This window comes from Limanda limanda, chromosome 16 (genome assembly GCF_963576545.1).
Source record: "Limanda limanda chromosome 16, fLimLim1.1, whole genome shotgun sequence".
NCBI lineage: Eukaryota > Metazoa > Chordata > Actinopteri > Pleuronectiformes > Pleuronectidae > Limanda > Limanda limanda.
The window spans coordinates 10,924,226-10,940,015 of NC_083651.1; the positions used below are offsets into that span (position 1 = coordinate 10,924,226).

A 15,790-nucleotide genomic window follows, 5' to 3' on the forward strand; every position below is an offset into this window, starting at 1 on the left:
CCCCGCGCTCGCACTCACCACTCTTGTTCTCCAAACTGAAAGAGTGGGCCTCCATTGAAGGATTTCAAAAAATAGGGGCAATTTTAATCATCTCTCCATTCAATCTCAGTTGGATAAATCATATCTGGGAGATTTGCATAAATACAAACCATCAAAGACTTTTCATCTTCAAAGAGGTTTTCAAGACCCAATAGGCTTTGTACTGTAATCATCTGAGGTCACAACCCTGTGGGAGCAAGGCTGCTATGGCAACATAAAAACTAACGCTGGGGGCTTAGCATAATACCGTCCCGTCCCCCCCCCCTTTCTCTTCTTCGCAAACACGGGAAAAGGGTGGGAGCGGGGGTCCGAGAAGGAGTGTGAAAAGAGAGTGTAGATAAACCTATTTCTGCGACAGAGGAAACTAGGTAGATATGGCCCATTGTGGGGGAGACCTAGCTGCTATTACACACAGAGATTACCAGCGCTAGACGCCGCGCCGCACCAAAGTCACAAGCCCCGACCAGGCTGCGGCGAGCCAAGTGGGCTGTTTGGACTGGGCTGAAGGAAAACAAATGACAGCTCAATGCCGGGCACCACCGACGAGAAATCCTCCGAGCCCCTTTGATTACATGTTTCTGTCCCTCTGCTGTATTCTCCCTATTCAGCCATTATACACTTTGAGGGCCTGAGTTACGCTGCATAAGAGCTACTACAGTCCTCCGTCATTGTTGTTCTGGAGCATACAGCAACCATTAGCTGCCAATGGCTCTCAAATCTAGGAGCCTTTAATTTGTTATTCACTGCTGAATTGGAAAGAGAAAAGAGGAAAAAAAAAAGGAGAAATAACACCTCTTCTTGCCATTCAAAGCCACGCTACAAACAAGCCCTCTGACAATTTTCACCATCCAATCATGAAAAGAGAAGGAGGGAGAGATGGAGCCGGAGAAAGGAGGCTATAGTGGGACAAGTTTCAATTAATTTTCTTCAAAAGGGGGCCAGATTAAATGTTTCCGGCCTGCTGAAGTGTTCATTTCACAGAGGGGAAGCGGAGAAAGGGATGAGGGGAGGGGACAGGAGGAGGAGTAGAGGAGGAGGAGCAGGACAGGGTGCGATTCTTTTTGGTCCCAGTGCACACCAAATAGTGTGGTGGGCGAAGAATGCACATGGCTCCGAATCTGTGTGAGAATTGTCCCCAGACAAAGGAGGGAGTTACGCCTGTTATAGCCCAATAAGGCCTGTCAGTCACACAAGGGCTGGGGGAGAGGAGGAAGGCAGAGCTAAAGATTTCCACACAAAGGGAAACAAGCAAGTCCATCTTTCAGCGACAAATCAGTCTGGAGGTTCCTGTGCTAATATCAATAAAAAGAGAGAAAAATAAACAAGTGAGGGATTTACTGCACTGCCTTACAAGAGTGAGGGGGAAAAAAATCAGACACATGTTTACAACGCTGACACAAATAAGATACACGGAAGAGCATATGCAAAGCAGACACAGCAAAAGCCTGGTAGTAGAGAGCGGGGGGGGCAATGATAAGATTAAATGAGGGAACATGAAAGAATCGAGGTCCAGTCCAGAGCTGCAAACTTGACTTTGTTTCTGTGGAACACATGCACCTGCTAATGCAGAAACACACTGTAAATCACACGTGGAAACAGATTTACAGTGCAGGTTAAGTCATTTCTCCTGGAGGGGAAATACACTTTTTAATACCTACAATAAACACAAAGTGTTTCTCAGTACAAAGCATTGGTATTCATTTTCACAATAGTAACTTACTTTTATTTTTGAATATTTTATGCAGAACAAAATGTGGGTTTTTTTTAGTGAGGAAGAGGAGAAACGACTGAGCTCAGGGGAAGAATTAGCGAACACCTGTCAGCAATTACAAGTGGATGAAAGAAAGGGCAGCAGGAAATAGACGTGTTCTAATTAAAACCACTAGTTAAAAACTTCCTGTTTCTCCAGCTAATACCATGTTTGACTACATGCAATTCAAATATAGAGTGGGGACCAAAAGTCTGAGACCACATCTCATTCATATTTTATATATAAACTGTTAGTTTCTGTCTTTGTTGTTATACATATATATATATGTAATTCTGTAATCATTTTTGAATCAGCAAAACTGTATTCAGCCAGAAACAGTAAAAGAAGGTAGACAACAACCTGGTTCCTCCTGGTGAGTGACCCATATGGAGCTGATCAGAAAGGCCTGTATTAATGATGTCACTGTCTCCTGACCTTTCGCGACCTGACATCCGTACAGCGCCCCTTTATAGGAAGCCAGAGGGATGGCCGAGCCCAGACAAATACCTCTTAACTAGGGCACAGGCCCAGTTAAGTATGGACAAATTGCAAATATTAATTAACAAGAACAAGCAAATGGGAAGAATATCAGAGGGAAATCATTAAAAAAAAAAAATTACAAAAAAAAAAAAAAAATGTATGCATGCTGTTAATAACCGTAGCAAAAGTTGCAAAAACGTCTGACATTAATGAGTTTGTGATGTATGATAATTTTCATACACTAGATCCTCAGTAACCGGGAAGATAGACTTTGGTTGTCACACTTTGCAAAATGTGTTAAGAGTTGAAATACATTTGATGTAATGCAAGCTTGGAGCATATTTATATTGATTAACCCTACTTTGACTCTTTCTTTTTTTTTTACAATTCTTAGCCAAATATGCAACACTGTACACGCTGGTCTCCAGTAGGTTCAGCAGTGGCGGAGGGCACCTTTGTGTTGTTACAGAAAGCTATCGGGCTTCTGAGGCTAATCTGAAGAAATGTCATCCGTTTCTTGAGCTGCAGCCAAGAAAAACACTCTGTCCGTCCCCGAGTCCTGCCACAGGGATCGATTCCCACTTTTACTGGGAAATGGAAAAGCTTGTTATGATTGCTTTGAAGATTCCTGTGGTGTCCTCTTACTCCACGAGTTTGTGTTAGAGCACCACTGTGTTGCTTTAAAAGACATCCAGAGGCGAAAGAGACTTGGGTATTTTTTTAGTTTAGTTTTCGGTTCTCATGTATATTGTTTGTTTTTTTGTTGTTGTTGGTTTGTGTGGCGCATTGAAATGACTCCAGGAATTGGTCAAAAAGTGTAACTTACCCACTGCACCTCCTGTGTGTCCTCCACTTTTGGTAACATGATGGCGGGAGGGAGAACCTCACCCTGCAGAATGACACGCAGGTCATCTTCAGCTAAGCCACTGGACACCGAGTTCACCCTCACACATTTCTCCGTCCGCCCCAGATCCAGTTCCACCAACATCCTGGGGATGGTCTCTCTGGCCTCTGTCTGCAATAAAACACCAACAGAAATCGTGATGATTGAATGAGATGCATTTCATCAGAATGCAGTTTGGAGCATCGCATACAGATGCTCATTCATTCAAATTGTGTGACGTCGTAAGATTTAAAATACACTTTGAAAGCAAGTGTAGGTTTCGCCAGAGGGTGTGACGACTAAAATCAGCAACATATAATATAAAATGCTTGATAAGGACAAAAGTATTATCATGAGGGGGTGAAAACTGCTGATTAGGCCTTGCTGAAGGCCAACAGTCATCACAATGTTGAGCTTCGCATTGAGATGAACCCATGTAAGTCTGTTCAGCCAGAGATGTGCTTTTGGAAGAGAATTTAAACATAACTCAGGCTTTAACGATGGATGCTTTTTCAGATTGGAAAGAAGAGGAAAGCTGACCTTTATTTACATAACATAACGGAAGGAGCATGGTATAATGGGCAAGGAAAAGTTCCCTAAAAACACAACTGAGAAAAAAGGAATCAGTCATCATATACAGAGGAGTTAACCAAGATATACCAAGTGCTTTATTCCACAGCTGATGAAGGATATCAGGATATCACTCTGTTGTCTTACATGGATATCATCCCAGTTAAATGCCAAAGACCTTCACCTCTTTCTGTTGGTCTGCCAACAGGATTAAGCTAAGAAAACTGAACTGATTTCCATAAAATGTTCTGCAGGGGTTAGGCATGACCCAAGAAGAATCCAGAACATCTTGAAGATGATCGGGATGAACCGGGGGGAGACCAGGAACCAGGCGAGATAGGGTGCTTCCTGAGCACCTTTCTAGTTAAATTTAATTTCACATGATTTCCTTATTTCTTTTTTTACATATTGCTTTGGGCCTTTACTCTGTCAAGAACGTGTCACTTTCCGTTAAAACATCATAAAAATAAACAATGCACAAAAACTATATGATTAAAGTGGATACTGTCAAAGTTTGTATCAATCTGGAATCAAAAACATTAATATGATATATTCCTTTAATTAAAATAAGTCTGCAATCTCCCTTGACAACAGTCCATCCACACACAATAAGGCACAAATCAACAAAACAGAGGCTGCAACCTCTCAACACAGGCATCGTATGAGATGGACAGGCAAAGTGATGGGAAAAAAAATATCAAAGAGAAGCCTATAGTCCCAACTTCTATCAGTAACACAGTAGCACACGCCTCTATATTCAAACCAGATGCTGGGCAACAGGAATGGAGAGAAGGACGGATGAAATGGGGAGAGAGGTTTAGCTGGTGAGAAGAGAGAGGTGCTCAGGGAAAAATGTGGTCTGAGTTAAGCAGCATGAGGAAATGGTAGCTTATGAGTTGTCAGGTCTGATCAGAGGCTGGAGCCTTTGAGTTCGTGTGTGTTTAGAGATGCTCAGGTTTTATTTCTCCTTCAAGCTACAGAAAGAAAAGAAAATATCTTGAAAGAAAAATAGTCTCAAAGTGACTAGGTTACTGTATGCACCATAAAATGAAACATGGATAGCAGTGTGCATACCAGCACCAACAGTCCCCTTATATTCAATCAAGCTGCACCAAATTACACACACTCAAAGACTTCAGTCCCCTAAATATGCCTGATGAATTACTCTTTTGGAAAACAGTGAAACATTTTAATAAACTGACTATTACAATGTTAAAGATAAATGAAATAAAAATATCCAGGACAAAAATCCACCAAAAGTCCACCCCTGATCCAGATCAGGGGTGGATTTTTGTGCAGTGTTGCTTTGAAACAAATGGAGCATCATGCAACCTGGTGAAACAGCATCTGAGAGGAAAGTCCCTACTGACTTATCATTAGTAGACCGATCAGTGGAGTACTGTGTGTGTGTGTGTGTTTGTGTGTGTGTGTGTGTGCATGAGAGGGAAACTGTAGACAGATATTACATGGACAGCCCATACATCACGATATCTTGTAAAAACTGAAACCGACCCGGGTTCAGTTGTATTAGATCTTATGAGGACCCGTGCGAGGGTCAGAGAACGGCTTCTGAGACAAACCAGCCCTTGCTCTGATCTCCTGGTATGCAGAACTGTACTTCATATTACGAACACCCCTTCAGTATCAATAAAATATGGTATCAGAGTACATATCAAAGATTTGCTGGTATTTAATAGGGGTCACGAGCGGGCTGGGCTGCCCCGTGTCATCTGCGTCTCCCTCTTCCCTCCTCGACTCAGACAAGAGGGATTGTCACAGCATATGATGAGTGCACTGTGATCTTTGACTCGTACTCAAGTTTTCCTGAAACCTCTCTTTTGCTCTCTATTACTGTCGCTCTCATAAGCCGAGACAGACCCGTGACTGTATCTCGGTAACTTAAAACGGAGGCAGCGATTTACGCGGCCATAATTCACTATTCATAAACCTGCTACTTGGCGGATAATATTCTGTCTGTCCCTCTGCAGTTCATGGTGAGCGGAGAAAATTGATATGAGGCTCCTTCGTGTAGCAGGAGTCACATTGATCCCTTACCAAAGTAAATAAACAGTGAGCCAAATTATCAAAAAGTACGGTTTATCAAATTCACAGATCACATAGTCTGGAGATGGTGGAGTCTCTGGCTCCAACCTCAGCCTGATAGCAACGTGATAGGCAACGTGCATTTATAAAATCTTTTATTGTAACCAGACACCGTGATTGCAAGGATCGTCTCCCCCGCTTTTCTCCTTCTACATCTGTATTTCTGAAACCATGACACCAGGAACGGCTATGGAGATGGCCAGGTCACTGTGCACTATTCTTTCTTTTATCTCTCCATCCATCTAAAGTGAGAGAGATTATTCAAGACACCTTGACCCCTATGGGCTCCGCCACTCCGAGCTTGAATAAAGCCCTTTGAAAAAACGATATTTTACATTAATGGACAGCCATCCAACAAGTTGCTTCAAAGCTCCCTCCCCAATCACACGGTGTCCCACGGAGAGCTCGCCCCGACGTCAGCTCCATCTCCTCTTTGATTTCCTCCATCATCCTCATCATTAGAAGCTGACACACAGGCAGGCAGGTGGGCGAGCAGTGGGCCAGGCACGGATGACTGTTGAACGCATAGATGCACACATGAAGCTTTTCAAGTGTAGAGAGGCTGACCTTCCAGGAGAGCGAGGGCAGCTCCTTAACACACAGCCTGAGTCTGGACGCTCAGGATCCTACCGAGTGCTGTGTATGCGTGACCCAGCATGGCTGCTGGCTTGTAGACACCACCATCAGACTGGAGCTTCCAAACCGATGTGTGTACCGGCCACAGCGGTATCACCTTCCTCTGCAGCATCAGATCACAGACGCCCAGCCCTGCCGACGTGCTGCTTGAAACAAGCCACGTCAAACATCGCCTCTGGACCGACTGAGTGGAGACGCAAACTCTGTCCCTTCATCCAATTTAGATTAGACCTCAGTCCAGCAGCAGTTACAGCTCATTTTATACAGAAAACCCCAGTATATTGCCAATAAGTAGACCCCTCGTCAAGCTGCCTTTGCTTGTTACCTCTGCCAAGTTTTCACCCCTGTCCCTTGGTTTGTTTGTTGGTTGGTTGGTTTGACAGCAGGATACAGCAAAAATACTACAGCGGACATCCACAAAACTTGTTGGAAAGACAGGACATGGGCCAAGAAATAACACATTCAATTTGGGCGATCCAGGAATTTTTCACCATTTTGTTTAACATTGCAAGAGATAGGGCATTTCATTAATTTTCCACTGGTGTTCCCAGGGAATAATTCATGGATCTTAATGAATAATCATCTTGCATTTCAAGGGGAATGATATCTCTATGAGTGTGTACAATTTGGAGCAGCATGACGGATTTTGGGGAGACTGTTGTGTCAGAGGTGTACAGTATGCACTTCTTCTAGCTTACACTGTTCGGAATAAGCTGACATTTTGTCGCCCCATGTGTTATTTTAGACAGCATGCCTGTGTGATGGAATCTGAGTGAGGTGTATCAAAGCAGCAGCTGGGTCTGTCCCATTGTTCTGTCTCTTTTTAGACATTAATTTGGATGTGTCGACCATCGCTGCCAGGATAAAAGCATAACGAGAATGTCCTCTTTTTAGTATCCACAGTTTTATACTAATGAGGGCAAAAAGACTTGTTACATGTTTTTTTTAAAAAGGCACAAGAGGGCATAGATTATTTTTTCTAGTAAAATATAATTCATACATATTATTCAGACAAATAGTATCCTTTGTTTAATTTATAAGAATAACAACTCAGGGAGTAGACTAATGCTGTTTGTTTCATTCTCATGGTATTATATTTATATATATAGTACAGCAACGTGTGGAAAAATCATACGTGACAATGAGCGTAGTTGTTTTTCCTATTTTTTCTTTTACCTTTTGAGAGCTGGCGTTTTGCACCCTGCTGTGCAACTTGCGTTGCCAATGAGCCAATGACTGTCGCAGGCGAAGGCTGCCTGCCTGAAGTGTGACTGAGCATTTGTTCATTTGTCTTTGTCAGTATGTGTGTCAGCGTAGGTGTATGTGTGTGAGTGTGTGTGCGTTTGCAACCCTCAAGTCATCGTGGATGGGTTTTTGACAAGTGACATGCTGCACTCCAGAAAGCTGGAGTGAGATGACTGACTAATTCAGACTATGTTGATAACTGAGATGTAACAGAAGGAGATTCAGGCGTTTCCCTCTGTCAGCTGGGAGCACTCTGTGTTATCCACTATCCTGTCAAGCCAGACAACAAGACATAACTAGCAGGATGGAGGAGGAGGAATTTGTAAAAACTTTCAGAATCGATTGCTGAGCTAGAAGACAGCTAGCTATTACACTTAATTAGCCATGAAACAATCTCATTAGAGCTCTTTAGTTTCAGTCCATCACAAGCTGTATTGCCATGTCCTCTCCCATTTCATAGGGGAAATGGAGGAGATAATGCTCATCATTCGGCAGTTTTAAGATAAATAACACTGAGGAAATTACAGTCGTTACAGCAGCAGGCAGGTCAGAATGAGGTAGACAAAAGAATAAAAAGATTTAAAAAATGCAATAAAATTTAAAAATTTAAAAAGATACTGAGTATGTACATCAAATACACCTTTCACTGCACTCGTTTGTAAAGACATTTAATAAAGTAATGTGCAGTAGCACAAGAGTACTGCACGAGCAGGTCAAATAATGTTTGTACATAAGAAAAAAACTGTTGTAGTTAGTAGCAAATAGTGCCAATGAAACTGAAGTAGGGAAAGTAACTCTTGTGAGCAAGGTGCTAATAAAATGACTTAGTTTGTGGGGGGGGAAGGGGCAATTGCCTTGACACTGCATTGAGAAAATGCAAAACTGGACACTGTGACTGGAGGCCTGCGCACGCTGTTTTAATCACTGAGTGAAAAACAATAATACAATGGGGCTTTTTTATCATCAGTAAAATTACAAATTAATTAATCTCTTGCTGAACAAAAGATAAGGCTTTGCTGCTTTTTCCCCCTCATGCGCCAACATCTGCTTCATTCCTCTCTTCCTCCTCCCATTCTTTCATGTTTTCATCTCCTCGTCAGCATCTCCATCATCACTTCTCTTCCTAGGGTTCGTATCCAAGTGTCGGGTGTGTTGCACAGCCCACGTAGCACAGAGCAGTGCGGGCGGCTGCTATGCCAGTAAAAACACAAGAGTGTAACTGGATAATGAGAGCAGGAGAGAGGACCTCTCTGTTCTCTGTGTCTCAGCATTTTTTCGGATCCCTCTGTCCTCACCCTTAACCTACGGTATCTGGAGCTGCTGCGAGAATGTGTGTTTCAAAAGGCAATCAGAAGAAAATGTGTGAAATCTGAGATTTATATCAAATCTAAAAAGACACACATGATACATAATTCTTAAACTTCCACTGCTTTAAATCCCTGCAGTCTCCATGTGCTCCAACACAAGACCTCTCCATTCAGTAGCAGTGAATACTTATCGCAGTCCTGTCATCATTCTCCTGTACGCTGTGACCTCTCAATTACCTATGGTCTCCTCCCAAAGGACTCCATTCCATACCTGACACTTAAAGCAAAATTATTCAACTATGTTACCTCCAAATAACATTTTTAAATACATCATGCTCTTACACCGACTTGTCCTATTGGGCGAATAGCGCCTTTTTCATTCCCACGTGGAGGCAACTTTTGGCATTCTAGGTTTAGCGGATGCGATCTCCTAGGAGAGCGGTTTACAGGAATATGTCGCACACCACCAACTAAGGGTCAAGCCATACGAAGACACTAGATTTGTATTCTAAGTACAGAAATCTGCTTTTGATTTAGATGTTTCCGGTCAACCAGGTTAATGGAAAGCTGACATGAGTGGACAGCATGAATGCTAGTTTGTTCTGAGATGATTATTTCGACTTTGTTGCCTAATTGATTGGCTTCGTTAACTGTACATGTGCTATTTGTTTCTGTTGGGACTCTGCTTCCATGACCCTCAAATACTTAACGAATTTAGGACGCCAGCCCCCAGTAATAACATGTGGCTGCAAAGGCCACCGTTGCTGCTGGACGACAAAAGTTACTCAGAGTCTTGCTTTAAACACACCCACACACATCCACTGTGACAGACAGCTGAGTTTGGAATGGAAGGTCTTTCTGATCTGGCTGGAACAGGGTCTATTTTCTGGCTGAGCAGCTCACATCCCATTTGTGAGTCTTGGCAGCCCGACTGGGAGTTTCTCTCAAGTCTCCGGGGTCCTCTGAGGTGTTGAGCACAAGTCCACACGCACGCACACACACACACACACACACACACACACACACACACACACACACACACACACACACACACACACACACACATATATAAGGCTGTAAATACATGCACACACTGACACACACTAAATACAAATGTTCAGTATTCATAATTCAACTGGCTATCATTATTTCCCAGGAGTTCATTCTGTCAAGAGTTTAGTCATTTGAATCCTGTTAAATGTAGAGCAGATCTTTCAGTGTCCTCTGAAATAACACAGTGAACACTGAACTGAGGTCATGTATCAGTTGACAGTTGGCTGCATAATTTATGTTAAGTTGAAAATCTCTGGTGTCAGACATAGTTCATGCATGGACCAGAGCTCATACATTGACTACGCTACATCCTAAAGTTAATAGACCGTAATAATGTAATCCGCTCTACAAAAGGTTCTCTATTCTTCCGGCAGTTGCTCTCGCTGCAACCAGACAGGTGTATCTGGGGACCTTTGGTAAAAAAGTGCGACCAAGGAAGGGGGGGGGGGGGGGCAGCAAAAAACGAGGGCACTTTTATCAGGGCACAAGTGAAAAGGTTAAAAATTTAGGGTGAAATAATGAATTAAACAAAACTACTTATATAAGTCACAATACATTTTTAAATGGAAAAACTAAAAAAAACAGGGAAATGTGATTATATTAATGTGAAATGCAGCTAAATTGACCATATGATGGTGAGGGATCACCTTTCACAATAAGTTAAGGTTACTGTTGCATGAGATACGTGGTACCTCTACCTTTTAATCAAGTGCAATATCCCTTTAATAAGTACAGCCTTTGTGACATTGTGAAGGTTTATTTTGTGTTGATGTAGGTACCAGCTACGCAACTGTCTTGTTTATCTATAAATGGATGAATCTGTGTCTGTCTGAATTTCGGTTTTCTCAACAACCGCTCACCCGATTGACTTCAAGCTTGGCAGGTGTATTGCTGTGCACTGTCTACAAATCAATCTCCAATCTCTCCTCATATATCTGAAATATGTCCTGAGATAAACTTTACTAGAAAGTAATTTCCCACAAATTGCATCAACAAAAACATTGTGAAATCAAGTATTTCAATGGTTGTAATCACACCAATGTTCTCGTTAATCTGTAATAAATACAGAGTGACTGGTTTCTGGATTCCACATGACCTATAAGAGCTACTGGGGGTGTTGACCAGTTAAAGACAGGCTATCTTAGATGTATAAAGTTCTCTGGATCTGTAATGTACGGACAGTGAACCCAGGAAACTGGTGTGTCATACTTGAGTGATGCACAGTGGGCTGTCAACTGAAACAAGTTGTGTATGTGCACGCCATCTTACGTGCGTACGTTTGTGTGTGAATGCCTTGCCTGTGTATGTGTCTACATTTGCACGTGTGAGTGTGTGTGTGCATGATTGTGCTCTGCATGTCTTGTGTGCTTGTGTGCATTTGCAGGCGCGTGCTGGTGTGCGAACGGTGCTCCCCGTCGTGTCGGCCGCTCCACCATGCCATCTGGAGAGGAAATCGAGTGTGAAGTACAGTATAGTTTGGGACCAAGCTCCGTGGCAGTGGCTCAGCAGTTAGTTCATTAGTTCCAAACTTCCAGGGATTAGAAGAGAATCTCTATGGCAGGGAGGCAGGGGGGAGTCAGGGAGGATGGAGGGACCCATGTGGGGAAAAGAGAGAGCAAGAGAGACAGAAACACCGGGAGGAAGACTGGACCATAGGGCACTAAGAGACAGAGAGAGAACATGAGAGAGAGAGATAAACAATCTTAACCCTGAAGACCCTGGAGAGGGGAGACCAGTGAGAGAGAGGGACAATGAAAGAACAAGGCGGCAAGAGAGAGAGTAGGAGAGAGAGGACAGGTGTAGCCGTCAGTTCCGCTCCGGGGTTTCAACCTGCCCTCCCTCCTCCTCCACCCCACTGATCATACAGATATGATGATATGTGTAAAAGTGTTAGAGCAGTCAGCCTTGTCTTCCCCTCCCCTCTCTCCTCCCCCTTCTCTCCCCTCTGGGTCCATGGTGACAGTTAGCGAGCGCTGGGTGGCTCTTACCCTTTACTCCTTTTCTTATCTCCCTGCCTCTAAAGCAGCCAGCATTACTGCCAAGATTGAACGTAGACATTTTTCGAGTCAAAGCGGCAGGCAATTAAAGCGGGCACTACCGGATTTCAATTTTCAACAGGAGGGGGTGGACTGACCTTCATTGCGTACCTTTTTGTCATGAATATCCTTCCCTGTTCTAAGGTGAAGGTGAGAGATAATGAAAAGAATACATTAATGAACACATTACAGGAGGGTGGTTTGGGGCAGTAGCCCTACTTAAGGCCTAACCCATTGTTACCTTAACCAAAACAGTGGTTCAGGGTGGCATTTAGTTAGCTACGTCTACTGCCATTCTCTTTCCATGCATGAGACATGAATTAAGGGTTCTTTATTGAGGTCTGGCCTGTCATGACAAACACACCGTGGCGAAAGTGTGGTTGTCATAGTGAATATAATTGCAGCTTCTGTATATATTATAGAAATGGTCTGAGCAAACACATCGTGATCTATAAGTTTCCCACCATTACCATTCTCTCAAAATTCTATGTTTTCTCTGCATCTGATGGTTGTGATCTCAAAGGAGCCATATGTATTGATCTCACTAAGGCTTTCGACCATGTGGATCATCACGTCTTTTCGGGAAAACATCACGCTGTTAGCCATGCATTGTGGTTCAGTCTGTATCTTGAAATGAATGCTGGTGTATTACGGTTTGTGAAAAGGTGTGCCTCAAGGTTCTGCTTTGGGACAACTTCTGTTTTCATTGTTCAACTATGATATTTCTGTTTATCAAGTTCAATGAAGCTTAATAATAAACTGATGGGCATATATGGGATGGACTTGTGACATGTTTAAATACTGACTAATTTGTTCTTAGATTGTTTGAATATCTGTATTTATTTTGATAGTCTCACTCTTGCATGTTTACTTAACCAAAGAAAGTTTAATACACAAGATATTAAGAGTTATTTATCATTTTAATAATATAAAAAATTTAATAAAATGTAAGTACTGTATAATTATAATCATGAATGTAAAAAAGCACTAGACCCTGGGCACTTCTACATGAAAACCCAAGATTAGAAAAACAGGGGGCAATAAAATAAAGATTTCTAGTTAGTGTTAAGTTGCTCTTTCTTATGTATTAAACTGACTACTTCAATAAGGTTAAGGACGAGTAAACACAGACATAAGAGGCAGGCTAAAAGCAAACATGGCGAGGCGAAGATTAGAAAATTTCTACGATTTTTTACTTGGTTTCCCTTTCAGTCTCGTGTTGTGGCGCTCAATGGAATCGTCTGTGACCTCTTATGTGTCTATTTAATTTGTGCTATATTCTTAACTGGCATCACTTCAGGGATTTTATGATCTGAACTCTTACTGAAGAAGGACTAAAACTGTCTCAACACATTCATCGTTTTAGCCAAATGATAGTCCCCATGTCTTTCTCCCTCTGCCCAATAAAACTCCGTCTGCACATTTTACACCATGTCTACACAGGCTGGGTAGTAAAAGTTGTCCATTAGCAGAGCAGCTTCAGTATCCGTCAGTGTCTGCCGCGAAAAGCCAAATACACAAATACTGCATGCAAAATGTAACCAAATAAAGAAAGCATAAAAATATGATTTCGGTCAAGGTAAGCCATAAAACGGAGAAAGAAAATGCGCAGCTGATGCTGCTTTAAACCTTTCATCACCTTTACCCAACATTAAAATTTGAGTTAATAAACAAGTGTTGAGTCTTCCTATTTAAATTTCCATTCCCTCAGTTTATACTGAATGTGATAAGTTAGTTTTTCCTTTTTAATTATCGTGCAGAAGAAACAACCAAATACTTTGTTTTTGCCGTGTTTTCGTATGGAACATATAAATTGCAGAAGTGAATACTAAATACTTTCCAAATGTAATAAATAGGGCCAAAAATTATTTAATAATATAAATTATTATGCAGAATTGCTTTCAAATCACAACAATCAGTATCCAAAATGGTGGATGCTTTATGGTTTTCCTGGCAACCTTCCCTCTCAAAAACACACTGTCACACAGTGTTTATCCAACAGGAAGAGTTTTCATCTTAAGGGAAGGTATAACTACACAACAACCCCCACGGATTTCCATTTGCCACGGTGGAGGAAGAAGCTGTGAGTGTGGGAAGTGAAGAAAGGATACCAGTAGGAAAGGTGCATTTTGTTATTGAGAAAATAAGACATTTTTATATTACACAGTATGACCAAGCAAACACATAATGGCTTACAGGATTTTGGCACATTGAGTTGACTATGGTGTGAATGAGTGTCTTAAATCTGTTCTGATGCCATGTTTTGCACCATGTAGTAACAATGCAGCTGGCTCAGAGCATTAATGAGAGTAATGGGAGAAGTAATGCTATTATACCACAGAAAAATAATATTCTTTACAAAAACATAATATATTGGTATTTTTGTAGGTATAAGTATTTTGATTACGTGTGTGATTGAGTGGAAAAGGGAATAGCCAACTAAGGGAAATTATTTAGCATGTTAAGGGAACCAGAACTTTTCCACCTTTGTTAATAATTACTAAAAGACAATTGTTTCTTGCAAATAGAAATAGTTTCAGCCCCTGGGAAATTAGTGAACAATAGTGGATTGGAGGAGGCAACTTTTGTTGAAAGTAAGATATGATCCTGTCAAAGGCTGACAGCTAAGGAGTCTAGCGTCTGAATTCTCCTGGAGCCTGAATGGCTGCTTCAGTGCTGCATTCCTCTCCACATTCCCCCTCTAAAAACGTAATAAAGACGGAAGCTCTGACTTCCACCAACTCCATCACGGGGTCACAGTTTTCAGCCTGTCAGTCACCCAGGGCATCATGGTATTGTCTTTGTCCACTACAGGAACAGCCTCCAGCCATTTCAATCATCTTTATTATCATGACTTAAAAACCTTTGTTAGTTAACTTTTTACCCAGGCCTTTATCCCACTCACCAATCACAATTTCATGGGCAGTTCAGGAGGGCCAATGGGGAGGTCGTGTGGGCGGGAGGAGAATGCTTTTAACCTGCTGCATCTGGTGCTTTCCCGCTGCTCGCCCAGTGGGACATGGTCACCTTGTTTTAAAGAACCCTGATAGGGGGAACCACTGCCTTTGTGCCATCATAATGGGGTGAAATGTGCTTGTTTTAAACATGTCACTTAGGTAGTTTTCCTTTCAGTGATTAAGACCAAGCACCTGTCTGAAGGAGGGAGATGGAATTATATTCATTCAGGATCGCACAGCTGTCCGTGTGTTTGTGAGCGGCCCTGGTCAAACTACGCTGCTTTTCACTGATAAATGTGCATCTGTGTGTTTGTGTACCTTTTTGCTGAGGGCTACACCATCCTCACAGTCCAGGACGACACAGTCGACATCCAACGAGGCCAGCTTCCACAATTTTCGCTCATCATTGCCAGGGCAGTAGAGAACCGCCCTGCGGGGTATGTAGCGCAGCAAGGAGCCTGCAGAGTGATGCTGATGACGCCTTGATTCGGGATAGAACTGCCAGGCTGCAGGCAGGAGCCAACCACGCTCCCTTAAAACACATATATACATATACATATATAAACACAAGTGCTTATCTGAGCACACAAATATACACAACACTTAGGCAGGGGTAAATATGAAGTACATATTTAAGCGCATATGCATGTCGAGAGTAGTCTCAGTATCAACATTAAGGGCAACGAATAATTAAAGGTGGTTGCTGTATTCATCTTCATAATATTCCACAG

General features: G+C 42.3%; 1 protein-coding gene across 1 annotated transcript in view; it reads right to left on the minus strand.

The window, feature by feature from the left end:
- Positions 1 to 15,790, minus strand: part of clybl (citrate lyase beta like) — a 56,993-nt gene that overhangs the window by 12,407 nt on the left and 28,796 nt on the right. The window contains exons 2-3 of the mRNA XM_061088142.1: positions 15,378 to 15,591; positions 3,096 to 3,284 (exon numbers count right to left, since the gene is read on the minus strand). Of these exons, the coding sequence (XP_060944125.1) occupies positions 3,096 to 3,284; positions 15,378 to 15,591 (403 nt within the window). The remainder of the gene's footprint in view (positions 1 to 3,095; positions 3,285 to 15,377; positions 15,592 to 15,790) is intronic.